General features: G+C 48.6%; 1 protein-coding gene across 1 annotated transcript; it reads right to left on the bottom strand.

The window, feature by feature from the left end:
- Window positions 1-1,209: 1,209 nt before the first annotated feature.
- Window positions 1,210-17,236, bottom strand: Soat2 (sterol O-acyltransferase 2). Its single transcript, XM_063255573.1, is given in 17 exon segments — window positions 1,210-1,909; window positions 2,165-2,191; window positions 2,194-2,290; window positions 3,066-3,158; window positions 3,558-3,655; window positions 10,847-10,976; window positions 11,171-11,207; window positions 11,842-11,878; window positions 11,881-11,925; window positions 12,618-12,692; window positions 13,767-13,850; window positions 13,853-13,885; window positions 13,888-14,009; window positions 15,706-15,813; window positions 16,113-16,175; window positions 16,458-16,594; window positions 17,222-17,236. Coding segments are annotated over 17 exon segments (1,545 nt in total). The 3' UTR covers window positions 1,210-1,565.
- Window positions 17,237-18,163: the final 927 nt, after the last annotated feature.

Below are 18,163 nucleotides of genomic sequence, written 5' to 3'. Positions count from 1 at the left end.
ATGCACTGGAGGCCGAAGGATTCAACTCAAGGTCTGGAGTTCACTCGACTGTCTTGTGCAAGTCCACACCAACAGGTTGATGGGTTTGGACAGAAGGCCGAAGGCTTTACGATGAAAGGCTAAAGAGTCTACACTGGAAGCCAGGAGATGACATCCAAATGAAAGGTAAAGACTGAAGCTTCTTCCAAGAAGACATCATTTTCACTGTTGAAAGGAAAAAAGAAAAAGGTGTCCTATCGCTGTCTTAGGGACCTTGCTTTTTAGAGCTTGATTCTGCACATACTGTAAATTTTTTTTTTTTTTTTTTTTGGTACCAGGGATCGAACTCTTGACCTCACGGCCTCACGTGTGCCAGGAAGGAGCCTGTGGCACTGAGCTAAATCCCCAGCCCTGGCTTTGCCCTTAATAGCCACTCACACCCATACCCAGAGGTCTCCTCAGGGCTGGGTTTTACAGGAAATCTCTGTGGGAAAGACATCACAGAGTCTGGCTTCTAGAACAGTTTTGTATGCAAATATATATTTATTTACTTACTTACTTTTTTTCAAGACAAAGTTTTGCTGTGTAATCCAGGCTGGTCTTTAGCTCACTAGGGAGCCCAGGTTGTTCTTGAACTCTCTGTGATCCTCCTGCCTCAGCCCCCACACCGAGTGCTGGGATTACATGTGTTTGCATGCCATCACTGCCAGCTACAAGGTGTATTCTTGTAACTGGTTCCTCCCTTTTTTCTGCATTTTGGATGGCAGAGATGAAGCAACTTTCTTCCACTAGGCCTTTCCATCATGCCATTTCTGCCTTGGAACCAGCCAAACAGAGACTGAAACCATGAGCCAAATAAACATTTCCTCTCTTAAATTATGGGTGCCAAGTACTGTGTCCTATTGAGGGGAAAGTGACAAATATAACACTTGAACTGGAGAAAGAGTAGAGGTGAGAGAGGGGGTAGCACAGAAGCGGGAAGGCAGTAAACAGAATGTCCCCCCAGACTGGCTCTGCCGTGAAAGTTTTTGGAGGCAAGGTTCGGGGATGAACCCAGGGCCTCCTACATATGAGGCAAGCACTGTGTCGCTGAGTTACACCCTCAGGGCTCACCACAAAGTCCCATCTCTGCAGACCTCCCCTGTTCAACAATGCCTGTCCCCAGGGGCATGTCTGCAAAGGAAAATAAATTAATAAAGAGAGACAAAGACTTTATTGTGTTGAGAGGAGTACAAAGTTAAGAAACAAACACTTCTTGAGCCTTGGTGGCCCCTATTCCTCTGAGTGTCCCTGTTCACTACAACTTTATGGCCCCACAAATCTCCCCAAGTATACACAGCCATGAGCTGGGAGGGAGGGTGACCTCTACCCAATCTGTGGAGATGCGCTGAGAGTCACTTCATGCTGACCTGTGCTTAACCTTCCATATGTGTCTAGACCAGAGTCCCCATGGGTGCAGGTGGAGTGCTGCATGTAGGCCCTCGACTCAGAGCAGGTCTGGCGGTACTGAGTAGAACTCCAGCCCCATGCTGGGCAGGCAGAGAAGAGCTTGGTCTGTCATCTGTGCAGTGCAGTTGTCCTGACCTCTAGGGATGGCAGGACCAAGACCAAGGTGTCACCAGGTCCCAGAAGGTTGTCTGTGCCAGTGAAGGGTGGAATGTGAAGGAGAATGCTTCTGGTGACCCATGTTGTATATCCAAAGTGGGGGAGCCCATCCCTCCAGGCCAGACACTAACTCTGACCCTGCTTTGAAACTCTTGATGCAGCAGTGGTGAGGGCAGTTTCTGAGGCAGAAGACAGTGCCGCCGTGCATACCACTCCTGGCAGTACAGGCTGACCTGGATGCCCTGGCCCAGGAAAAGCAAGGTCCACATCAGCACGTTCCATGTGGGGCCTGTGTGGTGGTCATTCATTGTGAAGTTCAGCAGCACTGGTGTAGGGAAAAAGGTTGTCATTCCAACTGCAGGTTCCCATGGCCTGCTTTCTCTTTGTCTCAGGCACTAGGAAGTCATAGAACAGGAAATCCCCAGAATTGTCCCTTGCTGGCTCCCTTGATTCTCCCAAGGCTCCGTCCATCCTGTCCTCAAGCCCAGTAGCTTCCCCATCAATCTAGGTTGCCCAGGAGCAGGACCTTTGCTTCCTCTTCTGGCTGACTCCCCTCCAGTGACATGGAGGCCAAGCTCACCCCCACAGACAAGGAACAGCATCAGCAGATGGGATAGAACCCCAGGACAAAGCAGAAGATGTACACCACAGCAGAGACCAGAAACGCACCTATCATGTCTGCCTCTCGGGCCTGGCCACCAAGGAACTGGCAGGGTGAGGGGTGACCGGAGCCGCGGGAGACAGGAGACCAAACTCGAGCAGGATCAGCTCTCAAACTTTATTGCGTACAGCGAACCGGACCTGACAAGGTCCGCCACCCTCAGTGTTGGTTCCTCTTCCGCCCGTTGGGGGCAGGAACAACCTCTTATAAGGGGAAGCAGTATCCAATCACAGAGAAGCGCGCCTAACAAGCTGATAGGCTAGCGTCACGGGTAACTGGGCAGATATGACAATTTGGCGGGCTTGTTCAGGCCGGGAAGAACCCGGAAGCAGGAAATGGGCGCCATTCATAGGCGGCTTCCCACAAGGGGGAGCGAGGAGTGTCTTCCCCAGTCCCTCCATGAAAAGTCCCCTCCTTAAGGAAACCACGAGGGAGTATGGTGCGATGGAAAGAATATGGGACCCCAGGTCAGAAGGGCCAACGTCAGTCTCATTTAAGAACATTGTATTAGCCACGGAGCCTTAGCTACACTTTTTAAATTGGGATATATAATAAGCCTTATTTCTCAGGATCACTGTGCTGATTAGATGTATGTAAAAATCCTTGAATTGTTACATATATGCTCCTGTGAAAGCTATAAGGAAAAAATGGTTCTAAGGCAGACTTTCTGTACACTGTGTTGGGTAGAATGGGGACAGGTTAAATCAATAGAGTTCTTGGGTCTGGATAGGGCAGGTGGTACAGAGGCAGGAGAGGAGAGGGTGCCCCCAATAGCCTCCATTAACAGAGGCAGTGAAGGGTCTTCAGGGCCCATACCCACAGCCGTCCTGATACAGTAGCTATACAGCCGGCCGTGGACCACCACATTCCACGTGTGGTAGTAGTTGGAAAAGGACGTTGAAGTCCAACACTCCTGTGAAGGAATGGGGCCGGGTGAGGGAAAGGAGGTGAACATCCCAGGCCCCAGCTTCTCCCAAAGCTCCCTGCTCCAGCTGCCTATACCACGCCCCTCCGTGCCCCAGAAGGGCTGGCTTCTGGCTGAAGAGAGACATCTGCACTTTTCCAGCTCCCTCTTGAGGACTAGGGCCGCCCCTTCCTAGGAGAGAAAGATTCCATTGTTCCAGCCACACAAATGCAGTTAGCCCTGGCTGTCAGACAGTGGAAGGGTGGCATCAACTCACACCCAGAGTGAGCCACACTGCTCATTGCCAATAACACAGCAAAGTGACACCCAACACCACCACCAACTCCTCTTTCCCCTTCTCAGTCCTCCCTGAATCTAGCTCCCGGTTGGCCGTGGTCCAGGCCCCACTCCGTAGAACATCTGGTCTCCAAACTGTAGCATCTCAGTGAAGGCATTGAGCCAGCTGTGCAGGAAAGTGAAGAAGATGAGCAGCAGCATGAAGATGCCTGGCAATGGGGATAAGGATTACTGTCAAATCTTTTTAATTTAATTTTATTTATTTATTGTCAAATCTTATCAAGGGTTCGTCAGTCATCCACATATTCACATATTTGTTAATTTATCCATTTGCTTGTGAATATTTATTTGCCATTTACCTCATGCTAGATGTTCAGAATAGAGATGAATCACACAACCCCTGATCTTAGGAGCTCACAGACTGACTAGAGACACACACACACAGAGAGAGAGAGAGAGAGAGAGAGAGAGAGAGAGAGAGAGAGAGACATCAGATAGACATATCCATCTGTCCACCAAGGTCAGTGCAATGGGAATGAAACATGGCAGCCACTGATATGCTTGGCAGTGCAGAGGAATGGGTGGGTCACTATAATTCTTCTTCTTTTTTTTTTGGTCTTTTTCGTTTTTATTGGTACCAGGGATCAAACTCACGACTGCCTGCTTACAAGGCAGGTGCTTATGCTGCTGAGCTAAACTCCAGCCCCAGGTCACTATAATTTTTTTTAAATTTTTATTTAAGGAGAAAAAAAAAACAGAGAAAGGGTACAAGTTATACAGATTTACAGGAAAAAATAAACACTAGGAAATCACTAGTTAATGGATTACATATTGTCATCTTAGAAATAATTGTTCAAGTCACAAAATTAAAGCTTGTAAAGTGGACATTCCAACAATGATACTGCAAACAGTTCTGTTCAATGATCCAATAAAACTCAGTGATATCATTTTCTATCTTATACACTTAAATATACATGCAGTTATATCATTTAGAACACTTTCTTTTGTACAATGACTATTACACATTTTGGGTTTTATTGCTCCCACGATTCTTATTACTTTTTTGGAAGAGAGTAAAACCAAATGTGACATAACAGAACAGAGTCAGTCAAATCAAAAGGGTGGACATAATAGATAATGTAAAAACATAATACAAGGTGATCAATAATGGTTACCATAATGCCTCCTGCTATCTCTAATAGAACTGCCTATATCATCAGTTATAATAAAATTGATCAAAACAGTAAAGAACAAAACCGACAAAATCAAAACGTTGGAGACATTGCAGGTCTCCAAAAGTAGATAAAAGTCAACGAGAATGGGCGTCATAATGAATCTCACTATCTTCACAGCTGTTGCCTAAACTTTCGAACCTGGTACTATCCAGCAAAACAGAATAGGGGAACATCAGTCAAAAACAAGATGGTGAGAGTAGTACAGGGCTTTAAATCAAGATAATGGAAAGTCAAAGTGGGTTACTATAATATATCCTGCTATTTTTATTTTTTCCCTTAATTAAAAGGATAAAAATAAAAAAGTAAATAATGGAGTGGAGATTGAGATAAAAGAGGGCATAACAGCCAAACAGCGTAGATCAAAGCATAACCAGTTAAGCAGAATAGTGTTTCACCACAAGATAATCCTGACATAAAAGTAGTTACCATATTGTCTCTTTCCTTGAAATCCTTGAGTACAACTTCGTATACTGTAGCATTAAATATATCAAAACAATGTAAAACCATTTAAGAGAATGACAGCATTACAGGGTATTTAGAATCGACTAACAGAAAATGAATAATGGTTTCTGTATAATCTCCTTGTCTTTAAAAGTTTTTGCTTATACTATCGTACATAATAAAATTCAATCAGATACAACCTGTTTAGACCATTGGAGACAGAAGAACAAAAGCTTGATGAGACTTCAAAACAAGATGATACTAAATCAGTATTACCTATTAAGACATCATTTTCTCCAAAATAGCTGTTCCTATCATCCAATCTTCTCTGCCTCATTTCTGTTGAGCTCTTTTTCTGTCAGTAGCTGTCAGTTTGTCTTCTTCATTTTGTTCTCTGCTCCATTCGTTGTGGCCTCCCCGCCACTATTTCTGGATTCTTTGTATTTTTCTTTTTTTAGAATATCCTGCAATACTCTCTGTAGAGTTGAATTGGTGGTTGCAAATTCCCCCAGTTCCTCTTTATCCTAGAAGCACCTTGTTTTTCCATCAATTTCCAGGGACAGTTGTGCAGGATATCTCAATCTTGGCTGGAGATTATTATCTTTCAAAGCCTGAATTATTTCCCCCCACGCTCTTCGTGATTTGATGGTTTGTGCAGAGAAATCTGATGTAATTCTGATGGGTGTTCTCTTGTAAGTGGTCTGTTTCTTGTCTCTGACAGCTTTTAATATTCTGTTCTTGTATTGAATTTCTGGAATTTTTATTATTATATGCCTGGGTGTTGCTCTGTTTGGGTTGTAGGTGGCTGGGGTCCTGTATGCCTCATACATCTGAGTATCTTTACCTTTTGCTAAATTAGGAAAATTCTCCTGCATTATTTCTGTGAGTAGCTTTTGTGGTTCATTTGATTGTGTCCCTACTTCTTCTTTTATGTTCTTAATTCTTAAGTTATGGATCCTCTTATCATCTTCTTGTCTTTGTATTATTGCTGTTTGTTTCTTTGTTATTTTTAAGAAGTTTTTCATTTCATTCTCCCATAATACAAATCTGCCCTCCAGTTCAGATAGTCTGTCTTTAGTTTCTTTCAAGCTGTTATGCCAGTTTTCGATAGACTTTTTAGTTTCCTGGTAGTCCCTTTGAACCTGCTTCACGTATTCTATGCTTTCTCTATTTTCTCCATCAAACAATTCTCCCCTCTTTTTCTGTTCTTCCATTCCACCATCTGTTTTTTCTTGGGTGGTGCTTAGCATTTCTCTAACTATTCTGCTTACTTCTAGCTTCAGGTCATTGATAACTTCATTCCTGAACTGATCTATGAGGCTCTCTAGATGGCGCTTTATGTCTATTGGTGCGGTGTCCGCTATTACCTGTTTCTCAGGATTGGGGGCCAAGGAGCCTTTCTTGTTGCTGCCTCTCCCCATATTCTTTGTTCCTTATATATGCAAGCGTATATAGGAGGCCCAGCTTCCTTCCCTGTCAGCCACAGTCTGATTGAATTGCGCCGGTTAGGTGTTCCCGCCCACCGCAGCGCACCAGGAAGTTCCAGACCAGGCAGCCTACGCGGGGCCGCCCCTCAAGGCCACCGTCAGGCTCTGGGATCTGGGTTGGGCCAGCCTACTGGGTCCGCCAGCAGCGTCACGTAGGCTAGGCACTTCTCACCAATCCCGCCTGAGAGGGGGGGGTGTGTGGCTGAAGTCGCCACCGCGCCCTGCTCCCACAAGTCTGTCCAGTCCCAGAATGTCCTCTGCTGGAGTCAAACTGTGATAGAGTGTCAGTTTCTCTCACTCACCTCACCACAAGTCAGTGCACACCTCCCTGCCCGTCCTGTTTTCGACTCCGTTTGCAGATTCCCGTTCTCAGAGCTTCTGCGCGTCTCTCTCCTTGCTGAGCCAATGTAAAGGCAGCTGCCGCGCGGCGGGAAACCCAAATCGCGGCTTCCAATGGCGCGGGCTCCAGCCTCCACACTGAGGCTTTTCTGTTCCTGTTCTAGCACCAGGACTGCATTCCAAGTTGGTTTCTCTCAGCCCAGTTCGTTCCTGGGTCAGCAGAGCATATCTCTACCGGCTTATGTCTCCTTACTCCGCACCATTCCTGACTTCTGAGCCAGGTCTTTCAGAGAACCTCCATAGCTGCTGTTATCTGTCCGCCATGTTCTCCCGGAAGTCCCTTGGGTCACTATAATTAAACAAGGAAGACTTAGCCAGGCCAGGTGGTGTTCTACTCAGGGAGTGAGGCCACTTAAGTTAAGGACTTCAAGTCCAGCTTGAATGGAGCAACAAATTTTGAAGAAGACCACTTGATGAAGAGAAGGAAGGGAAGGAGAAGATGAAGGATGATAACAACAAGAATTAGAAGAAGGGGAGGGGGGCTGGGGATTTAGCTCAGCAGCATAAGCACCTGCTTTGCAAGCAGGCGGCCATGAGTTCAATCCCCGGTACCAGTAAAAAAAAGAAAAAGACAAAAAAAAAAAAAAAAAAAAAGAAAAAATAAAAAAGAAAAAAAAAGAAGGAGGAGGGGAGAAAGAAGAAGAGGAGAAAGGATTCCCAGAGGGGAGCTAATTCAACCATCAACTGCTAAGAAAATCGGAAAAAGCATTCCAAGCTGAGGGGCCCCTATGCACAAAGGTCCAGAGGTGGAACCACGTGTCTTTCAGGGGACAGCTGGGCTTATGGCAGGATGAGATGGCCTGGGGCCTTCAGTGCCACACAAGTGTTTAAGTTTTATCTGGACATTGCCAGCAGTGGAGAATCATTGGTGTCTGGAACAGTACAGGGAATGATTAGCTGATAGTACCATTAGGGAAGTGCGCCTGGGAGGCAGCGTCAGGAGCAGGTGGAAGAGAGGCTGAGCCGAGAGGGCAGCAGTGAGCACACAGGATGGGACAGATGGGAGAGGAAATTCAGGAGAAGGCCCTGAAACTGACAGCAGGTGTCGGGGTCGCTCCCGGCCGGCAGGAAAGACACACGACAAAGTCTGGCGGTGTGCAACCTTGCCTTTATTTGTCTCCGCGTGGGCCCCGCGAGGCCTCCTCTCTGCCACCAGCCCTTTCTCGCCGGTGGACTTTCTCTATCTCTCTTTGTGCTTCCTGTCTCGTGGCGGGAGAGGCATTCACTTTTATAGGGTGACAGTGGCCAATCAGTTCAAAGCGCGCGATGCGGGCTGATTGGCTAACATCAGTTGTTGCTAGGCAGACTATCTTACAGAGCGGGTTGTTTAAGTCGCCAGCGCAATCAGGGGGCAGGAAGCAGGCGCCAACTTGACTCACTCGATGGGAGGGGCAATCTAGCTCAGGCTCCGCTCCCACCCACAGGCCCTACGTCCGCCAAGTAAGGCGACCGGTGTCGGCGGCTCCCAACATCTCCCCCTATTTTATTTACTTTGAATGAATGTATGCATCGCAGCCCGCCCTGGATGGAGTGCAGAGGCTTATGCCCTGTGTTGAGGCCCACCGTAGGCCCTTGGCTTGGACCCTGGTCGGCCGCCCCCGGGTCTGCCAAGGCCTTGAGACCCTCGTCCTTTTTCCAGGGCCAGGAGTGAACTGGACGGAACCTGGATGCACATAGGCATGCACTCATGCCCCTCCGTGTGATCCCCTCGGAGAGGCATCTAGATCTGGGCAGATTCTAGTAATCCAGCGGCTTTCGTGCGCCATGGGGTAGGGCCTGGCTTAGGTCGAGTCATGCTGGGGAGGCACGCTCTTACCCGTCATTGACTCACCTACCCTGCTGTGTGGTGTCATTAGGGAAGGAATGCGGAAGACCCGCCACACCTAGACCCAGTCGTAGGCCAGTCGAGCGAGCCATGCGTAAGCCTGGGGGTCATTGTGCCCATCACGGGCTGCTGCCAGGGCCGCATGGGCAACCAGGCGTACTTGACGCCGGGCCGCCGCAAGGCGCCCATTAATAAATGATGTAACCCATCGGAGCAAGAATGGTCCTACAAGTAAGAGCAGAAGCAAGGAGCACAGGGGACCTAACAATGGTAAAACATAGGGGAGCAAGCCATTCCAGGCTCCCCAAAAAGGGATTGTCCTGCAGTTTTTTTAGGGCTCATCTTGTTGTTGGGTCTGCGGTTGGCCTCTGGTGGAACAGGCCTGATCTTTAGTCGAGGGACTTGTCGCAACCTCTCTGGGACCCACAGTGGTTCTCGTCCCGATTCCTGCAGGAAAACACAAACCGCGCCTCGGTTCCAGCTAACCACCGGATCCGGGCCCATCCATTGTCATGCCATAGATAACCGCGCCTTTGGAGGCAGGCCTTGGCTTACTCCCCCTTTTTGTTTTTTATTTTTTATTTTTTATTTTTTTTTATTTTTGGTCTTTTTCGTTTTTTTTTTTTTTTTTTTTTTTATCGGTGCCAGGGATCGAACTCGCGATTGCCTGCTTACAAGGCAGGTGCTTATGCCGCTAAGCTAAATCCCCAGCCCCCGTTTCCTCAACCGGCGTTTTTCTCAGCCTGCTCGGCAGAGTAGCCGCCCATGAAAATACCGTCCGCCCCGCGGCGCAACGTCATAGGACGGCGGTCACGACAGAGTGGAACGGGGCGTCACTTCCTGTGCCGGCTGAGAGAAGGGAGGGTTCCCTGTAGCGGCCTCTTGGCGGGGAGCCGCTTCTGGAGAAGAGCTCCAGGGCGGAGCGGATGGCTCTCTATCTCCTCCCCGCCAGAGAGCGCTCGGGGGCCCTTTTTCCTCTCTCTGCTTTTTTCGAGCGGCGCACGCACACAATTCGCGGCGCAACTCGGCATAGGAGTCAAGGCACGCATGTATCATTTCCCACAGGGGGCGAATAGCCGGCGAAATATCCCCTTCCAATTCCGCCGAAGCGAGGTCCCCGCCTAACTTCTCCCATGACGGCAGGTTTAAATGCCCCGTGGGTAAAAACCAGGGAGCCACCCTATCTACCTCTGCTATGAATAGTTTCAGTGTTTTTTGACCTACCCTGAGGTCTCTAGCTTTTAAAAGCTTCCTAAGGGCCTTTACCAAGGGCCGCGCCTCTGCGCTCGGTAAATTACCCATCCTCAACCTCTAAGGGCTGTAACTCACCGCGTGTGACTTAGAGAACCCGTCACCTACGCGTGAGCCTGAGGGGAGTCTAAAAGCCCTGTAGGTGCGCGCCACCCAGAGCCCAGGCTTATCCCCAACTCACCTGTCCGGCAGCACCACGCTGGAGCGTTGCACACCACCGCCGTGTCTCGGGGTTGATCAGTCCCCGTACGGGCCACCAAATGTCGGGGTCGCTCCCGGCCGGCAGGAAAGACACACGACAAAGTCTGGCGGTGTGCAACCTTGCCTTTATTTGTCTCCGCGTGGGCCCCGCGAGGCCTCCTCTCTGCCACCAGCCCTTTCTCGCCGGTGGACTTTCTCTATCTCTCTTTGTGCTTCCTGTCTCATGGCGGGAGAGGCATTCACTTTTATAGGGTGACAGTGGCCAATCAGTTCAAAGCGCGCGATGCGGGCTGATTGGCTAACATCAGTTGTTGCTAGGCAGACTATCTTACAGAGCGGGTTGTTTAAGTCGCCAGCGCAATCAGGGGGCAGGAAGCAGGCGCCAACTTGACTCACTCGATGGGAGGGGCAATCTAGCTCAGGCTCCGCTCCCACCCACAGGCCCTACGTCCGCCAAGTAAGGCGACCGGTGTCGGCGGCTCCCAACAAGCAGGTGCAGAGCGAGGCCTTGCCTGCCAAGCCTTCCCAGGGCCAGCCTCCTGTCTTCCTCAAAGGGCTTACCTGGCAACGTGCCGTGCAGAACAAAAAGCACCAGGGCACGGGGGCTGAAGGGCTCCCTGCTCATGTTGGCAAAGACAGGAACACAGAGGTGACCCAGAATGAAGCAGGCATAAAGCACACAGCACAGGGCCTGCAGAGGGAGCCAGGGTGCACAGCTTTGAGGGGACACTCGTTCCTCAGTCTAAATGGGACTGCGGCCCAGCCTCTGCCCTGTCCTCCCTTAGAACCAGCCTCTTTCTCTTCCAGGTGTCCCCTTTCACACTCCTGGGAGTAATCTCAGCCACTGTGGGTCGCAGCTGGCCACCTTCTAGCCCATCTTCTGACCTGGGAAAAATTCTTGGCCACATAATTCCACCTGATGCTGGAGCAATAAGGAAGTCCTGCAGCACCTAACATGATTCTGGGTCTTTTCTGTCACTCTCTGCTCAGGTCTGAGACTCTTTCTGCATGTCATCCATTGTTGAGGCCTGGGTAGACTTTCTGGGGAGATATGGGTCTAGAACACTTTCTATAACAAAGATAGCAACTGAATTTTTAGCATGGGTGTCAACTAAGATGACTAGTGATCAGGGATTCCTGAGATATGAAGGATTTTCAGCACTAAAATCAGAACAGAACCAGACAAACCAGGACAGTTGATCATTCTAGTGACATCACGGGCTGAATGAGAGGGATGGGCATCTACCTCCCACTCCACCCCCCCTTTTTTTTTTGTCCTTTTGAGACAGGGTCTCACTATGAAATTCAGGCTGCCTTGAATTCAACTTTGTAGTCCAGGCTGGGCTCCATGTCACAGCAATCCTCCTGTCAAAGCTTCCCAAATGCTGGGATTATAGGCATGCACCACCATGCCCAACTGCCTTCCCATCTTTATTGTGAGGTACTTCCTGAGCAAGTGGCCAGGGCCTAGAGAAGAAAGGACCTTGTGGAGAGGAGAATAGAAGAGCAAAGTTCCTGGTGGGCCTAGGAATTTGGGGAGGAGTGCAAGGTCTTACCTGGGGTAAGTCTCCCGATAGATGAGTGTGGGGCAAAGAGGAAATAGAGGTAACTGGACAAACTAGGGGCCCAGACCCCCTCTCCTGGAGAGGAATGAGAAGGGTGGGTCAGAAGGAGTGGGTGAGAACAGGAAGGGGGAGTGGTAAGCTGGCAGCTGAAGGGAGGGGGATTAAGGAGTAGACAGGTAGATGGGCAAGGGGCTAGATATAGGGGTCTCTTCCCACCCCACACGTACTAGGGATTAATTTAGGGCCTTTATAGTTATATTTCCAGGTCTTTCTATCTTTCTTTCTTTCTTTTGAGACAGAGTTTGGCTAAATTGATCAGGCAAGATTTGAACCAGTGATCCTCCTCCTCAGCTTCCAGAGTGATGGGATTACAGGCATATGCCACCACACCACAGCTTACAACACTTCTTTTGCTTCTAGTCCAGGCACCCTATTTTTTAATACAGAGCCTACTGTGGTCAGAGCTTCACTTAGCAGCTACAGTGCCATCACCTATTCTTTTGCCCTTCTTTCCTGACTTCCTCATATGTGTTGTGAATCCTGTGTTTCTCCAGGAAGTCCTGGGTAACAGAGCACATCTCTCAGAAGTGGGGCTTAGGAACCCTAATGACTAAATCCACAGAGCCCATCCACCTGAGAGCCAAAGCTGGGGTTGCTGGGTAAGATAGCCTGGGAAGGCAGAGCTTTTATGAGAACATTGCAGTTGCTGGTTTTATTCAACTGGCTAAGAGGACTGAGTTCATGACAGGGCTAGCTGAAGGTCTCACCTCCTCTGACACGAAGGGTCCCAGGCATGGTCTCTCTCAGGAAGGAGTAGCTTTTCATCAGGAGCCTGACCTGAGGTGATAGAGTAGAAGGCAGGCCAAGAAAATCACTTAACCTCTCTGTGTTCTTGTTTATCACAAAGACAAACAGATTTAAGATCTCTCTGGTCAGAACCTGTCCTCCCGGGTTTAGTCAGGTGGCATTATAATCTAATGCAGACAGGTGCTGCTGGGACAAAGGGTAGAAGAGGACAGGAGAGGCCAGGGTGGAGACTTCCTCCCACCAGATTCTATTTGTTTAGCAGCCCCTTTTCATTTACTTTCCTTGGAGCCCCTTCTGTTCTCTCAAATCCTCATGGTCAACCCCATCACTGCCAGTACTGTGTCCTCCATCCTCTTCACATGGGCCCCACCTCATAGTGCAGCTCGCCATCCCCTAGACCCATAGCATGGCTCCTCCCATCTGTTCAAAGACCAGCACGCATCCAGGGGGAGAACCAGCAGCAGCTCCTGAGATCTACACCATGTTGGAACTTAGGGCACCAGGAAGCCAAGCAAGTACCTCCCCTCCCTGGTAAGCAGTGGTGGTGTGGCAGACTGCAGCCCTTCCAGGGGGAGAACCAGCAGCAGCTCCTGAGATCCGCGCCATGTTGGAACTTAGGACGCTGTGAAACCAAACAACCAGCCTGCCTCCCTCCTAAGCAATGGTGAACCTACTGGTACACGGCCTAGGGTCAAACATCCCACTTCCCCTACCCAGCTTCACCTGCCCCCGCCCCCATTAGCAAATGAGAACCAGAAATCTGAGCTCTCCTGGGAGGTTGACTATAACAAATAAAGGGGACTTCCTCCTACTATCTCTTTGAAGGCAAATATTTTTATTACTGTTTTGCTCTATTCTGATTAATGGTACTGCTCTATTCAATATTCTGTTTTGATAAGTTCTATAATGTTCTGTATTTCATCTCAGTTTGATATACGTGATTGAAAGAACAACTATTATAAAGACAATGAAATATACTGCAATACCTATTACTGTTATCCTTGTAACCTGCTGTGAAGTTCTGTACCAATTTCACTGTATGATCTTAGTTGGCTTTATTCTGTTGTATTTTACCACTTTCAAAATAAAATTGAAAAAAAAAAAAAAAAAAAAGACCAGCACGCAGCGGGAAGCTGGCAGCAGCTCCTGCTTCAGGACCACGTGGATCAGCAGGATGCAGAGCATTGAAGCAGGGCAGCCAGCAGCACACAGCCCAGGCTCACCCCCGCATCCAGGAGCCCCTAGTCTTGGGCCTTGCCCATAGCCACAGGGCCTGGTAGGGCACCAACAGAAGGGACAAGAACATGGGGATCCACATTACCAGGCACAGTACATCAAACTCTAGCACCAGCCTTGGGGTAAGGGAGGTAGAGAGAGTAGACAAGAGTGTAGCCTATCCTTGTCCTGTCCCTCTTCAGTCACTGCTCTTGGAAGATAAGTTAGGTGTGTGGAAATTCCGTGTGGTGTATCAGCTAAGGTGCTGAGGGTGGAGCCTCTGTGACAATGGAGTCTCGGCAAAGGACATTGCCAGAGAAGACTCTAAATGACTGTTTGAGACCTCTGTGAATTCTATGGTGCTCCCAAAGAGCGTAATACTCTGTATAACACAGGCATTAGGGTATGAGGTACTTAGAATTTAACTTCAATTTATTACTAGTTTTGTTCCTCTGGAGTGTCTGTATTGTAGACTCAAGCTAACAGAGCATAGATTGTCCCTAGGTTAAGAGTATATGCTTTGTTGGGGTGGGGTGATGCATGCCTGTAATCCCACCAATCAGGAAGCTGAAGCAGGAGGATCATCACAACTTTGAGGCCAGCCTGGGATACATAGCAAATTCAAGAGCAAAATGAACTACATAGTGAGACCCTGTCCAAGAGAAATCATCCTGCCCTCCCCGCAAAATGTATACTTTGTAAAAGTGAAAAACTGGAAGCAACCTAAATATACATTAATAAAGGACTAAAGTGAATACAGTCTGGTACTACCATGCTCTCAAGTCATCAAGAACAATGGATTGACAAGGAAATATCTCTAAATTAGGGGTATAAAAACAAATTGCAAAGTAATAAGTATATACTTTATTTATGAAAACCCTTACAACATATATTTCTTTGGTTCCTATATCCTATATACATAGAGTCTGAAAGCAAAACAAACAAACAAAAGCTCTGGAGAAAAACTCACAACTGTTAAAAATGGTTACTTCTGAGGAGCAGTTGCAGACTGAGGTAGTGAAGCACTGTCACTTTACAATAAAAAGTGTAATTGAGCCCCCGTCTCCCAGGACAGGGCTTTGCTTGTGTTAGGCAAGTGCTCTACCACTGAACTACACCCCTATGTGAAGTTTTAACTAAGGTTTGATCTTTGTAAAATTCATAATCAACAAAAAGTTTAGCAAAAAGAAACAGTACTGGTGAACCTAGAGGTTTTGGTTCTCTTGCTTTTACTGCTTCCTGATCCCAAGAATAGATGCAAAACTACAGACCCTCAGGGGTCAACAGCCCTCTGAGGCTCATCCTCAGAATGCAGGGAGGTGTGTTCTGTGGGAAGAACAACCCACCCAAGGCACTTGTGTGCACATCTGTTTTCTTCACAATTTTGGAGCTGGCTCATAGTTGGGGGCAGGGGTTACCCCTTTACATCTCTGGCCTCCAGGGCTGGTACTCAGTAGGTACTCAATGGAGGTTACTTGTGTGAATATTGCTAACTTGGAAAGAACTATGTGTGTGGAGGTGTGTGTTGTGGGGGGAGTGCCTGTGTGTGTGCCTATATCTGTCTCAAGGCAAGATTGTCACTGAGAAGAATTTGAGAGGCATATGGTATCCTCCAAATAATTGACCCTCTAGGCATAGACCAATGGCCATCCAAAGCCAGGGAGGGAAGGGGTCCAAGAGTATTTTAGATGGGAAGTTGTTGAAGGCCATGTTGGTTGTGTGTCTGATAATCAAAGGGGGACATATGCCTTCTTGGCTCTAGAGGAAGGTGAGATACAGGGAACAAGTGGTCTGATTGATCTATGTCCCTGTTAGGGGTGGAACGGTGCCTACCTGCCCTCATCAATGAAGTCAGTGGCCACGGTGCTGATGATGAAGACACACAGGCCAGCAGCGAAGATGTGGTAGATGGTACAGAAATGCTGCACCTCCATCAGCTCACTGGAGGGATGGGTCGCAGACGTCAGTGTGGTACAATTCTCAAGGTTGAGTGCACTAATTAAGGCAACTGCACACATGAAGGCATAGGGCATACTGATCTAGAAACTTCCAGCTACAGGCTGGGTCGAGACTGAGACTTCTGATCCTGGTGCTTAAGTAAATGGGGGAAACAGCCTCAGAGACCCTCTCCAAACCTCTCCCACAAGTCATCTAGAACCTAGGCATGAGAAATAAGGTGTCCTAGGCCACTGCCTGAAGTCCTTTCTTTTCCTTCCATCCCATCTTCACCCTTGACTTACTCAATCAGGGATTTTCAGATGATGAAAACTTTCTGTTTCCCAAGGGGGACAGTATTCAAGGTCAGGCCCCAAAGGAAGAAGACAATGGGCGGAGGACAGGCCCATGTGATTGGTCAGTACTTCTGAGCCAAGGGTGGTAGTAGGGGAAGGTCAGGGCCAAGGCAGGACAAGGAAGACCCGGAAGGTGGAGACCAGTGTGAGGAAGACAGGGCCACAAGAGAAGTAGAGAGGAGGCCGAAGTCACAGTTGTGCCAAGGCTGCCGAAGGGTGCATGTTTATGGCTCATAACCTTACAGTGGAGGAGGACCCTGCATCCTTTCCAGCCTGCTAGGCCCTCAGACTCACTTGCTCTTTGAGTCAGAGGGAGTGGAGGACACGGGTCTGTCTTGTGTCGGGTAGGACTGTATGGCTTCCCTCCTGGTTTGATCCAGCAGCTCCATCAACTGCCCCTGTGCTCGCTCCAGCAATTGCCTCTTCACAGCCTAAGGACAAAGTGTCTTTCTATCCACCCAGCTATCCTTTCACTTGACAAACATTTATACTAACCTTCTCTCTATGCTAGATCTAGAGTTAAATGCTACAGATGAAAAATGACAGGCCATGGTTCCTGCCTGGGCACTCTGGTGCACACCTGTAATCCCAGCACTTGGAAGGTTGAGATAGGAAGATGGTGAGTTTAAGGTTAGCTTGAGCTACATAGCAAGACTCTGTCTCAAATAAACCACACGTACAAATAAACCACATGTACATGCGCGTGCACACATTCCACCCACCCACACACACAAAAGAAGCAACCTCTGGTTACATTACTAGGGAAATTACACTGTTTGACTTTTGGTCCTTGCCCTGAGGACTATGTCTCAAACATCTGAGCATTTGCCCTTAACTCTAAACTCAGCTTTGAACACAACACATCATCTTATCAGCAAGTCAGTCAGTCTTTAACCTGGACACCTATCACCCCATGACCTATACACCTTGACCTCTGACTTCTGAGAAAATCCTTTTTTTTTTTGTACTTAGGATAGAATTTATGACCTTGCTCTTACCAGGCAAGCACTTGAGCCACTGAGCTAAATCCCCAACCTCTGACCTCTGAGGTCCCTCACCTCCATTGCATCCATTGCGCCAAGTCTGGGGCTCTGTGCAGCTCTGTGTATCCTAGGTGGAGGAGGTCAAAGGACAAGCTCAAGGGGTTGGAGTTAGGGTTCTGCAAGCCCAGAGGCATTCTCTATCCAAGAAATGCTTTCTGAGTCCTCAGCTGCCTCCCTCCCCCTCAACTCCCCAACTGGTCAATATCTAGTATCATGGCTAGAACTACCAGAAAGGGAAGTTATTTTTGCAGGGTGTGAAGAGGCCATTAGAAGAGGGAACCTGATGATATTACTGGAAACAGGGTACCCAGGAAACAGGAAGTTACTCTATTTACCACCCACAGTTAAGGAGTCAGAAAGATAAAGCAAGGCCAGCCTTCTGAATATTCCTTTTTCCTCCTTCTGGCTGGGCAGTATGAGGCAGAGGCCAGCATCTGCCTTCTGTGGCCTCCCTGGGTGGCAGGAATATTTTTTTAAATTGGTGTCAGGGGATGAACCCAGGTGAGCACACTCTACCACTTCCCACTCTAGCAGAAAGGACTGGAGTCAGTAGTAGGATCCGTTCAATAGTGCATCCCTGTCCTGCCCCGGGCTGAACTTCATGCCTTCCCAACTTCTTCAAAGTGTCGCTGCCTCTGCTCCTGCTGCTGCACCCCTCTTAGCCCTTCTTTCTGCATGCAAATGGACCCCACCAGGCTCCATGGTGGGTCTGGGATGGCAGTGGGCAGCTGGCTCCCTTTGTTTCACAGCCAACCTGCCTGTCGAGCTCTTGCTCCACTCCGCTCAGCTAACAGCTCCAAAGACTAAAGTCCTTTCAGGAGGACAGGTTATCTAACTGTGGCGCTTGTCAGATTCAAGCTCTGCTCTGCTGGCTACCACAGGGATGGCTGCATCCCCTCAACACTCTGGGGCTAGGAGGGAGATTGCCTCTCTGGGGCTCACCCTCCAGCCCCTCTC

Source organism: Cavia porcellus, unplaced genomic scaffold (genome assembly GCF_034190915.1).
Source record: "Cavia porcellus strain 051 isolate PalLab524CR breed Dunkin Hartley unplaced genomic scaffold, mCavPor4.1 scaffold_8, whole genome shotgun sequence".
NCBI classification, from domain to species: domain Eukaryota; kingdom Metazoa; phylum Chordata; class Mammalia; order Rodentia; family Caviidae; genus Cavia; species Cavia porcellus.
Note: the sequence above shows the minus strand (reverse complement) of the source record. Positions and strands in the feature narration are given on the sequence as shown.